General features: G+C 37.1%; 1 protein-coding gene across 3 annotated transcripts; it reads left to right on the top strand.

The window, feature by feature from the left end:
- The first annotated feature begins 4,606 nt into the window (after positions 1 to 4,606).
- Positions 4,607 to 10,236, top strand: LOC136248927 (uncharacterized). Of its 3 annotated transcripts, none has more exons than XM_066040798.1 (8): positions 4,607 to 5,573; positions 5,699 to 5,990; positions 6,044 to 6,223; positions 6,273 to 6,365; positions 8,905 to 8,982; positions 9,791 to 9,895; positions 9,954 to 9,980; positions 10,031 to 10,236. In XM_066040798.1, the coding sequence occupies exons 3-8, from the start codon at positions 6,221 to 6,223 to the stop codon at positions 10,067 to 10,069; spliced, it is 345 nt and encodes a 114-aa protein (XP_065896870.1). In that variant the 5' UTR covers positions 4,607 to 5,573; positions 5,699 to 5,990; positions 6,044 to 6,220; the 3' UTR covers positions 10,070 to 10,236. The 3 variants fall into 2 exon arrangements, 2 of the variants coding, with proteins under 2 accessions (XP_065896870.1, XP_065896871.1); XM_066040799.1 differs by lacking the exon at positions 8,905 to 8,982.
- Positions 10,237 to 11,991: the final 1,755 nt, after the last annotated feature.

Raw genomic sequence — 11,991 nt, 5'->3', positions numbered from 1 at the left:
CCGTGACTGAATTCGGCTTTTCAAGCAGCTTTTTGGTGACTGATTGTTTGCATTGATTGGTAAGTTCCTTGGTAAGGAAGTGTAAACAATGCCGTTGGGAACACGGGGCCGAATGTGAATATCGCTGAATGTGTGGGCCGTATATACAGTATACTCTATATAGGTCTAAATTGTGTCTGAGGGCAGGCTTAATGCCAATGCCCTCGAATAGCTCTGTTCTTAATAGTCGCTGGTGTTGACAGCCTATGTTGGGGGTGGTGGTAAGGGCATTTCATCTAGCCCGGGGGAAAAAATGGAACTACTATATAATATTAATACCAAACAAACACATGTATTAAATCAGTGTATTACATCATGGACTGTAGCATAGAAAGCATGCACGTTTTGACTGCACTGAAGTGTATCATGCGTTTATGATACGAGGAATCCTCGATCGGTAGTGAGACTCAGACCGAGGGATCCGACACTTTGGAAAGAGCGTACGAGATTTCCAGATTTCTACTGTGATTTCTGATTTGCAGATTGATTTCTGCTGATTTCCGCCCACGCGAGTTATAGTTTACGGATAATCTCCAATTTACAGAGAAACACGGAGGTTGAGGCTTGATTTCTGATTTTTACTGCAGGGAGCGTACAAGATTTCACAAAGTGTCGGACCCCTCGACTCAGATATAGTTCATAAGTTTGGCAGAAGGTATTCTTCGTAACTAAGCCCCGATACACTTATTTTGGTGAAGATTCCACTATAAGACGTGGTGAAAGTAGGAGCTACATTGGTGGTACGAAAATGCGCGTTAATTCGAATTTGCTTGCTAGGCAAATTTCAATAGCACCCCAGCACGCTTCTATCCCGCAATTTAGCTTAGGTTCTATGCTCTAAAACTATGGTTTTCTCTTGGGTGGGGCACTGCACGCTTCTACGGTCTCTTTGCTATTACAAGTTGCCAGGATAGACGGAGTATCATGCCAATAACCTGTGTAGTACAATGGTTAAAACTGATTTTCGATCTTGAGCTGTTCTCTCATCAAAAATTATCACTTTCACAACCTTATTCCATCCATTTTCAGTGTACTAATTGCATGGTCTAATTAAGTCCATTGACGTTTTGCAGTTGTAGCTATTGGAGCAACACACCTCTGTATGTCAAGCTTATGACACTCCATAGTCCATACAAATGTGCACAAAAGTCAACACTTGGGTAGTTTGGTACACAGACTCTTTCTGCAAGGGGTGGGCGATGTATTTGAAATGATGTTGGAATGCCTAGCTAATACTCTTTGAAAGAATTGAAATTTTGATGCCTGGTGATCCCATAACTTTTATTGTTTGAAATGTTCACCCAGCTATGGAGATTTTCAGGTTGGTTGTCTGCAATAACGTAGTTACATGTGCAGTAAATAGCCGTGTTTACTCTTCAAAGAATTCAAATTCCCTGTTCAATGCCATTGGCTATTTATTCCACATTGGCATCAACATAGTTGCAGACAACCAACCAGAAGACCTCTGCAATTGTCACATGTGAATATTTGGTACTGTTTGAGCAGCTAGTTCTCTGTACTAAATGGACATTGGAATTTGCAAGGGTAGTACTTCCACACTGCCAGCTGATACACTTGCAACCAAGTTTGATCATCATGATTTTGCCTTGATCACTTGATTTCACCCTTGTAAGAACCTTGATTCTTGATTGTCAAAGGTAAAACCTAGAAATTATCATTTCACCAAAAGTTAGCTTTCAAAGGTGCTTGATAGCCTCTTTTGTGGACGTCTTGATCGTTTCAGAGGTCACCTCTATGATAAGGCCACCCCATTATAGTGACCCAAAAAAATAAATTTAATAGACCCTGTCAAGTAGGTTCCAATCCAAATATAGTTACCATATAGCCTAAATCTTTTTGAGGGGTAATATCTGAGGTTGAGCAGTGTTAAAATAAAGTTTTTACTGTTACCCCCAAAGCCTTGAAATCAGTGGAAAAATTTTCCCTCTCAAAATATTTAGGCTATATATGTATATGTACCATATGACAGGAAAAATTGATGAAATAAAAAGCTGACAAATTTTGATGAGTCAATTAAATTCATCAACTTTTAATTCATGAAATATCCATACACACTTGTAAAAGTACATGTTTAGATCTAGCACGAACTATATGCAGTTAACAAACAGACCTCTAGTGTAAGTATACTACTATGTGCACTTAACAGGCAATATGCACTTAATAACTAAACGCCCTTAATAATTGGAATTCTATGCAGTACCGTACAACATGAAATTTTGATTGAAAGGAAAATTTGATGACTCCACACTTAATGTTGATGAAAATTAAGAAATTATTAAGTGCTTCCGCATACATCTTCAACATGTGAAATTACAAATTTTCTTTGGGGAACATACCCCAGACTACTGAACTTTCACTTCTGTTTGTTGTAATAATATATGAACTCCTGGTTTGAGCTATTCAATAGAGTAGTCTTTAGTCTCCAAGTTTTAATTATCTCACATGAGTAAACATCATGTTATAAGTGAAATTGCAAAGCCTATTGCATGCCAATTATCAGCATGAGGTATCTATTATTGGCACCCTGTAGTTCAGTGATTAACCTATTATCAGCAGACTGTGCAACTTTGTGAGTAATTACCTCTCTGGTGCCTCGTTGGTTCTTTGTGAAATTTTTATGGGACATACATTCCTTGAATAACTCCGTATCATGGAAGTTTTACAAAGATGAGGCCTGGTTAGATGTAGATGTCTACTGGTTTCCAATGCAAAATTATTTTTATTGAACACCATGGTTAGCCAGCATAGCTTGTAGAGTGCTTTAGCAACAATAATTACCAAACGAAAATAATTGCAAGAAATTTTTAGAAGGTATATGGGTAGCCTCTATATGCTCCGTAGTCTGTATACTTTACAAGTGCTGCCAATAATTGGTACCTGCAAGTTATGCTACAGTGTATGTTAACTAAAACTTAACTGGGGATTTTACTAACCTAATAAAAGCTCAGCCTGACAACTTCTCAAAACTTGCAACTAAAAATTAAAAGTACCATTACTGAAACTGTAGCTAAAACTTTTTTTTTTAAAGACATCTGCATACAGCTTTACTAAAATTATAACTAAAAACAATAATATTTATGATGCATCACTAAAAACAATTTATGATGCGTCACCACTATAATTAAAACTAAAAGTTTTAGGCTATAACTAACCAAATCTAAATAATTTGTACATAGCTATAACTAACATTACTAAACAGCACTATTATTGGGCATGGAAAAAATTAGAATCTTATCATAATAATATTGTACATGATGTGAGCACTTAATATTTTACAGAGCCTGGATGAATATCATGGAGACATCACATACAGAAAATACTGGTAAGGATTCTGATGGATATTTTTGCAGTGACTTGCCGAGGACAATGATGCATGAGGGGTATATATATATATATATATATATATTGACCTTGTAATACTGTGTATGAAATGAGATAGGAAATTTTTCAAAAACTTTTTTTTTGTTACAGTAGTACTGTTAATAGGGCTCCCCCTAAAGTGACTGGCACCACTAAACTTACCATGTCTAAATATCATCATAGAAAAATAATCATATGTGATGGACATCACTTTCATAGAATAGTTTTACTCCATTCAACATCAAGTACAACGTTAAAAACAAGAAAACACATATAGGCGGCCAGATATTGATTGTTTTTAAATTGCCAAAACTCAAAATTTCAGCCTGCTTGATCACAGTCACAAGGAAGACAAATGAAGCAGTGCATGACTACCATTTTATGCCACAACAACAAACTCATAGGTGGGATGTGCCTTTTGTGGACAAATATCTGCATTCTGTGCTTTGCCATTCCTTTTATCTTCAATTAGACGGTGGTCTTCTTCATGCCAGGAAGTTTTCTGCTTCAACACTTTCTTTGAAGGAGTATAGTATCCCTGATAGCATAGATAATGTAGACTTCAAAGTCTGTTATTTATGCTGGTAGTACCTAAGCTGTGCTTATAAAATGATTGCAACTGGCTAGACCCCTTTAAATGATTAAAACATACCACCACACTTCTAATAAATTGGTGAGGCTATGCCCCTGCTCCAAAGAAAACAAGGCATTGATTTAAATCTACTGCATAGCTGAGTAGCTAGATTGAGTCTCTAATACAGCAGTCACAGCTAACAGTATATCTTGATAATAACAAATAAAATTTAAAAACTAGCAATTTAAAAATGAAGTAGAGGTTTAGCAACAATGCTGTTTTGATTGAACTGCAAATTTCAAGGTGGGGAAATTTTACCAATCCTCGAAATTTGCAAAATAAAATTCCCCTTGAAAAAAATCCTGCTATGTGGTATTGGTCAGCTAAATATGAAAACTTTTTTTTGATGATTTGAATTAAAATTCTATTGGTAATTATTCCACTACCAAATGACAGCCCATACAGTACCAGGAGATATTGTTCACAAATTATGTTGTTGTGCATGTGTGCATTCAACAGTACTTGCATGGGTTGGGAGCTAAGCATTAGCCATGGATATTTCTGTTATTTTAGAATCCAAAAATGTTAATGAGAAGGAATTCCACTGTGCAGTACCATTTACTGAAAAGAACATCATCATCACATTTGGTAACGACATCATTTCATATTCAAACAGTCCAGATTTGGATCCAAACTATACTACACTGAAAGTAGTATCACACACCATAACAAAGAGTACTCCTGTGAATAATCATGATGGTCTTCCACTGGTAGAAAATCAACAGATTATTAGTCAGTGTGTAGAAAAACCCATAGAAATCTCTACCATTGACACAGGGGTAAAAGATTCTTGTACCATGGAAGCATCTTCAGATGAAAATGACGACACAAGTGTGAAAGGCTTTTCTTCCATGGAAACATCTTTAGATGAAGATGCAGTGGTGTCTATGTCAGTACGATGGCCACCACCAACATTACCTACAAAAAAGTTTCTAAAGGTGGAGCATAGATCACTAAAGAAACAAATGCCATTTGTAAATCATTAGAGTGGCCACCACCTATCAACAATGATAGCAAGTTGCCAAAAAAGCTTCTGCCAAGATCATATTCTCATGCAGCTGCACGAAGGCCATGTAAACTTACAACATTTAGCAAAGTACCAAAGAGAGCAACTGGTAAAGAAGGTGCTGGAAAAGGAAGGACTCTTCCAGTAAAATGGCTGTCATGCACTAGCAGAGGAATATTTGCTGATGGAAAACCTCTGACAAGCAACTACCAACTGCAACGAAACTCAAAAAAGGAAATTCAGCAACTGCCACCCTCTGATGCTGAGTCTAGACCCAAACAAAAGAGTTTGTTAAGCAGCAAGCAACAGTTTAAATTTTGGAAAGAGATAATAAAATGGAAATATAAAGCTTCTTGCAGGGAAAGGCCACTACTTTTGAAAAACAAAAAATCAAAACCACCATTCAAGAAAAGGAGAAAGAGAACTCTTTCTTTCTTGGCCTATAACCAACCTTCACACAGGGCACACACTACCACAAGGCCACCACATTACGGCAGCACTGCAACTATGGTAGTAAGTGTTTCTGTCTAAAGTGCTTGTAGCTGTGTGATGTGACATTGGCTCAGGTTGTACTATGCAATGTGTAAATGTTGTTATATTATATCATCTTCATTATATATGGATTTTCTTACTTTCAGGGTCAAGCCAATAGTCATAGTGACAGTGCTCAGGACAGTGGGTCTAAGAGTGACAGTGACGATGAAGACAGTGATAGTCAAGAGAGCAATGACAAGAACACCAATGATCACCATAGTGGTGGCCAAAGTGCAGCTGCAAGTAGTGGGGGAGATGATGACGGCAACAACAACAGAGATGACAATAATAGATGTCCAAGTGGAGGTGATGGGGGTGGTAATGGTGATGACGATGATGATGATGATGGCAATGATAAAGATGGTGATGATGATGGCAAGGCAGAAAAATACAATGGTAAATGATAGTAGTTCAGAGACCCATGTGCATTACAAATTTGTGATATATAGAAACAAGCAGTGATGGAGATGATTCTGTAATCCCCATATGTGCCTGTGACTTGTGTTCTGATTCTTCTTCTGTTGTGGTTGTCAGTCTACCATCATCAGTGAATGCTTCACCACATCCTACTGCTCTAAATACAGTATTCACTGAGGAGGATTTAAGGAGGATTTTTTAGGCCTTTTATGGTATTTTTGTACTGTATTGGTTCAGTGTTGTCACTGTTGTGTTATGCAGGTTGTACCATCGCTTCTTGTGGTGGACTCTCCAGTGATGACTAATCATGTTAGGTGTGGTGAAACATCATCTATGGTTACTGGCACACAGCAGGTATTATGCACTGTTTAAAATAATTTTGAACATTATCTAAATCCCGTTTCATAATTGGTTGTGTGTGCATGTATCAAGAGTGCGTAACTCGTATACTGATGAGTCAGTATAGTATGTGTTATGTAGTGTGTGTGCGCGTGTGTTAGTCTATCGAGTCTACCCAGCTGTTCAAATAGGGACCTAGTGGCCTGGTGCCAACTGGGCAAGCAGCCCACCCAACTGTAATATCAATGGGTACCTGGTGTAAGCTGGGGAAGCAAATGCTCAACTGTCCATGTCTCATATAGCAGTTGAAGGTCCAGGTGGGACTTCGGGTGCCCACCAGACTTGGGGTCAAATACATGAGTATTTGTATTTAATTGCAATTAAATACAAATTTTGAATATTTGTATTTGTAGTTTAGAAACTGGATGTCTTTTTATTTGTAATTAAATACTTTCCTAATGTATTTAAATACTTACAATTACTTAAATACCTTTACCAAAATAGGATTGTAAAATTAACTGAATCTTTGATCATAAGTGTACCAAAATAGAATCGTAAAATTAACTGAATATCAGGAGTCAGAGCCCCCAACTAAGAAAATAACATTTTCAATGATTAGATCATAGATGAGACAGTATCTTCCAACACTATTATTGCTTCCAATGACATCACTTCAGTTCAATGGTCGAAGAATATATATTAATTTTACTGTCACCATGCTTACCACAAGAGAACGATCCACTTACATTTTGGAAACTAAATGTTCCCTGTTGGCTAAACTAGCAACCTAAATTGTGTGTGTGCCAGCTTTGTATGCACCCACTTTTTAGCATTGCACAGAAAATATTTTAATCCAATAGATGCAGGCTATTGGATAAAAGATTGATGTTTATTAGATGTAATCAATAGCACACAATACACCTACACCCCCCATACATACATAGAGCTACCATGTTGCCTTACAGCTTAATAACGGCAGTTATAGTAACAACAATATTATGTGTATAGATTAGAAGATAACATGTGTACAGTGTAGATAGACAATTAAGTAGTTGACACTAAGTATTTGAAATTGTAATTAAATACTTTTAGAAAGTATTTGTATTTAGATACTGTCCTGACAAAAGTATTTGCAATTGTATTTGTATTTTGAAAATTTCTAACATTTGTATTTGTAATTGAATACTATGCACTGTATTTGACCCCAAGTCTGGTGCCCACACCTTCACCTGTGAGACATGGTACAGCCTCCTGCAGGTTAATAGTCCTGCCCCAAGAGAGCATGCTTGCACTGACTCGTATCACCTGAGTAGCGCACAGGTGCCCCAGTGCTGGCCGCTGGACAGCGTGACCACGTAGCAGCAGCTGAACGCTTTGCTTTTGTGCATGTGCATGCGTGCGTGTGTGTGAGTGGTTATATGTTGGGAGGCAATCTTATCACTCTTTATACAGAAGATATTTGTACTATGTGCAAAAGCAATTTATAGGGCCTGTTTGCCAGGATCTGTATATTTCTATTATACTACAAAACTAAATTCTTTTAGTTCCATCTTTTGTTACTGGTAATGTGAAATAATATTGCATAAAATCCCCTAAGTGAATTAAAACCCAAAAGCAACCTCTAAATGTGACTGGGCCTGTGATAATAGGACATGTGGGCACATGATTTCTGCCTACTTTTTCAAACTTTCATCGTACATAACTTTTTGTACCATTATGCTATGGCAATGCACTTATCAGTTCTTAGTAACCGTTTTAATTGGTATTATGATGCAAGATACAGAATGTAAATATTCTCTTCCAATACTGACATATGACTTGTAGAGTGACTGGGTGTAGTTTGTGCCCACATGCCCTATTTTTGCAGGCCCAGTCACAAATTGTGGAAAAAAATACATTAGAGTTTCGAGATAAACGGTTTTAAAGAATTCAAGTCAGTATAACTTGCCAAGGATAGCAAGCACGCGTATGAAATTTACACAAGAGATGCATCAATCTATTACCTTTCAGACCACTTCTAGTACTGGTAGATGCTTGTAGAGTTTCCTGCCAAAATCTGAGTAGTTGGATGGGCGAAGTAGTATCAAGAGTGCTCACAAACAGGTAGGGGGTGGGCAAGAGATAGGGTTCAAAATGGAGGCGGACCATGATTGAAGTCCAGACATGAGATTACAAGGCTGTGTTGGCTTCTTAGTGGCTGATATGTAACAAAATACACAGGAAAAATGTTATCAGGCCATCCACCAGTAAACCACTGATTCTTGCCAAGCCAGGCCCTTCATAAGGCCATCATTTGAGCTCTCCACACCACCAAGAAAAGATGTCTATTAAAATCAGTTTTGAGTAGTACTGAGGGTCAAAACTAGTAGTACAATAGTGGTGGTGTCAGTTTGATTTTTCCTGATGTGCAATTTGGATCGGTTGTGTAAATTCTGGTCACATGTTTATAGTAGTTGAGTCACATTTAAAACTACACTATTGTTTGTTTAGACATTCAATACACTACTGCCTGTGCCTTATTACAATTAAGTTGTATTGTAACTGTATGTAATAGGTGATGTGTTCTCCATCACAACCATGCCATCAAGGTTGCAGAGGAGAGTCAGTTGTCTCAGAAATTATATTTAACCAGGTGAGTTGATGTAGTGAATTCTCCATTAGTGAGAGGGCTTGGAAACTGGTACAAAACATGTGACCAAACAATTGATTTAAGTTATTTGGTGATGCTTGCTTTACATTTTCCAATGTACAGTGCATGCATCATGTCAGCGGACCTTATCCAAGTATCTTTCATGTATCAGTTTTCTTGCACGAAGGTCTACAGAAACACTTGCAAAGTTTGATACGACATAGCATATTATGTAGACAAAGTGTGATGCATGAGCTTGCTCTCCATTGAAAATGGAGCACTGCTCAGGATACATGGTAAAGACATATCAAAGACTCTATGAGATAACTAATACAAAAAAAAGGGAATGTGAAAGTATAGGAATACCTGAAATCAGTGTTGTTCTCAAATCTGCTAACAAATTATTCAATCACATATGCTATTGCTGTTTTCTGTCAAGTGTCAGTATTCCATGCCACCAAATCCTTGTGGTCTGGGCATGGTTATCAGTGTACATGTACAAAATTCTCATTTATTCACTATTCACACTGAAGAATTACTCTAATAGAGTGTACACTTTTAAGGTATATACTCAAACATGCCCTTGCATTTCAATAATCAATGCTATGGAAATGACTCTAAATTTCTATGTACCTACTGACTTGAGAATAAATACTGAGGATAGCGTGTGGCTAACAATATTTTAGGCCATATTTTTGGAGGGTATATAAATCCACAAATTCTATCCTCAGTAACAGTGGGCTCAATGAATAATTTCTTTGTCCCTATATACTTCACAAAATTTATAATTAATGTCTATGAAATCATATAGAACCCCCCAGGTGATAACTGTTCATCAACTCTACCACAAGATTCAAATTCAAGTGGACGTCAACAGTACATTGAGCAGTTTTATGTGAAAGATGGTCCTCTACAGGTATGCATGTATGCAGTAGTGGTACAATAAATGAGAATTTAAATGTGTCATATTTCAGGAACAAGAAAGTACGGAAGCTCCGCAGGTAATATATGTGATATATTATGCATGATTGTTAATGTGAATTCCACGCAGGGTCTCACCTACTGGGACAGTTGGCCAAGCCAGATATAACTTTCTTACAGAATTTTATTTGTTAGCAGTAACTGTACGTGTGTAGATTACCTAACTTCGTTGTACAATGCAAATATATTAAGACGCAATATCTGTTGTTTACTAACATAACATAATCTCTTACCACGGTCATACTGACTATAGCTTTACCAAACAACCTGATTAAGGATAATACAATCTACTACATACTTCAAGGCGTGCATAAGTACACTTATAGCGTGCGACTTAAAACCTGGCTGATTTTAGATGTGACAGAAGTGTGGGGGCGTAGAAGGTGGGATGTATATAAAATTTACTATCATGATACCAATATAATTCTAATAAAATATTCATATTGTGATGGCTGTATGTGTTAGATTACATGTATGATATTAATGCAAAAATGGTTGGCACAAAGTTTGTCAACAGTACTAGTAGTGTTACCTCTTCTGTACTGGATGTCACCCACCCATGCAACTAAGCACACATGTCTTTCAGATGTAATACTGTAAATGTGCAATCAGCTTATACACACTAAAATGTGTGTACTAACTGACTAACTTGTAATTCAATTTCAACACGTTATCTATCTGACACAATATTGTGATATATATTGTATCGTGATATCATTTTAATGTGATAGTTAGTTTTGTTTGGTGATTTACACACATAGGAGCAAGAGTTCATTTTTAATATATTATGAACTCTTGGTAGGAGGGAATGGGTCTGACAATTATTTACTGCCCACAATGGTTGGCAGTGGTTCAAAGCAACCAGTACCTAAAATCCGACAAACCGACCAGTACAATTCTTACATATATCACTGATGTACAATGTCATGCAATATACTCTAATATAACATGCAAACACACAGCATATCAGTTCATGTTAACTTTAGGCCACCAGGGTGTGTTACAATAAACAACAGTAAGATTAGGATGAGAACTAACAAGAGATGAACATGACATGAAATGTGTATCCCTAGTGTGACAAACAACAACCTTGTGAAGTACAACAAGCCTTGGTTGAATGCAGAAGGAATTCTGGATCCAGGTTGTGTGGCACTTGCAAGTTGTCTGGGTATCAAGTCACCTATTAGCTTAATACATTTTGGAAACATATATAGTAAAAACCAATTGAATTTTAAAATCTTACCAACATAGAACATATTGTGCCAGTTTCTAATCGGTGTCCTCCAGGGCAGCTCCAGGAACTTTGGTGACAGGTTTCCAAATTTTCTGTTGTATGCACACTCAAATCTAGGGAGTCTGAGGGCATGCTCCCCCAGAAAAGTATGTATTCTGAATTTGAATCTGGTCATAATTTTCATTAAAAAGCTGACATTAAATATAATTGATAAAGGCTGCTGGAACAAGCTAAAGAGTTAATAGGTGGAACAATATAATGTGAAGTGTGAAGCATACAACAGACATGGATGCCATTTTGGGGGTCTGGGGGAATTCCCCCAGGAAAACTTTAAACACTCTGAGATACAATTTTAGACTATTTTTACTGTGTAAACTGTAACTTGTAATACAAATTGTGACTGTTCTATTAGGGTAGTTGATTGCTCTATTAGAGTATTTGATCTGAATCTTTGATACCAAGAGCTCATCTTGTTGATACCTTATGCAAAATCAATTTTAATTGCCTGAATATACTTGACCAGTCTCTGGAAACCTCAGAAATCCCCCTGGATCTGCAAACCACACGACGATTGTGTGAGCTATCACTTGGCCATATTAGTAAGGTTGAAGCTTAACAACACTCTAAGTGAAGCAGTCACTATGATCAAGTAGTCCATTGCAGGGAGGTGGTCTTATTAATGAGGTCATAAAACTGCATGTAGTTATGTTTGGGATGGTTACCATAACTAAATAGTTTTATTATTGAGGTACCACTACATGAGATTTCACTGTATATTACACAGCACATGGTTCTAG

Source organism: Dysidea avara, chromosome 3 (genome assembly GCF_963678975.1).
Source record: "Dysidea avara chromosome 3, odDysAvar1.4, whole genome shotgun sequence".
Classification (NCBI taxonomy): Eukaryota; Metazoa; Porifera; class Demospongiae; order Dictyoceratida; family Dysideidae; genus Dysidea; species Dysidea avara.
This window is presented reverse-complemented; position numbering and strand designations above follow the sequence as displayed.

Excerpts from the sequence above, each read along its gene's own strand:
- LOC136248927 (XM_066040798.1), top strand. Across the intron at positions 6,366-8,904 it reads TGGTTACTGGCACACAGCAG|GTGATGTGTTCTCCATCACA; the intron begins GTATTATGCACT and ends TGTATGTAATAG. Across the intron at positions 9,896-9,953 it reads TGAAAGATGGTCCTCTACAG|GAACAAGAAAGTACGGAAGC; the intron begins GTATGCATGTAT and ends GTCATATTTCAG.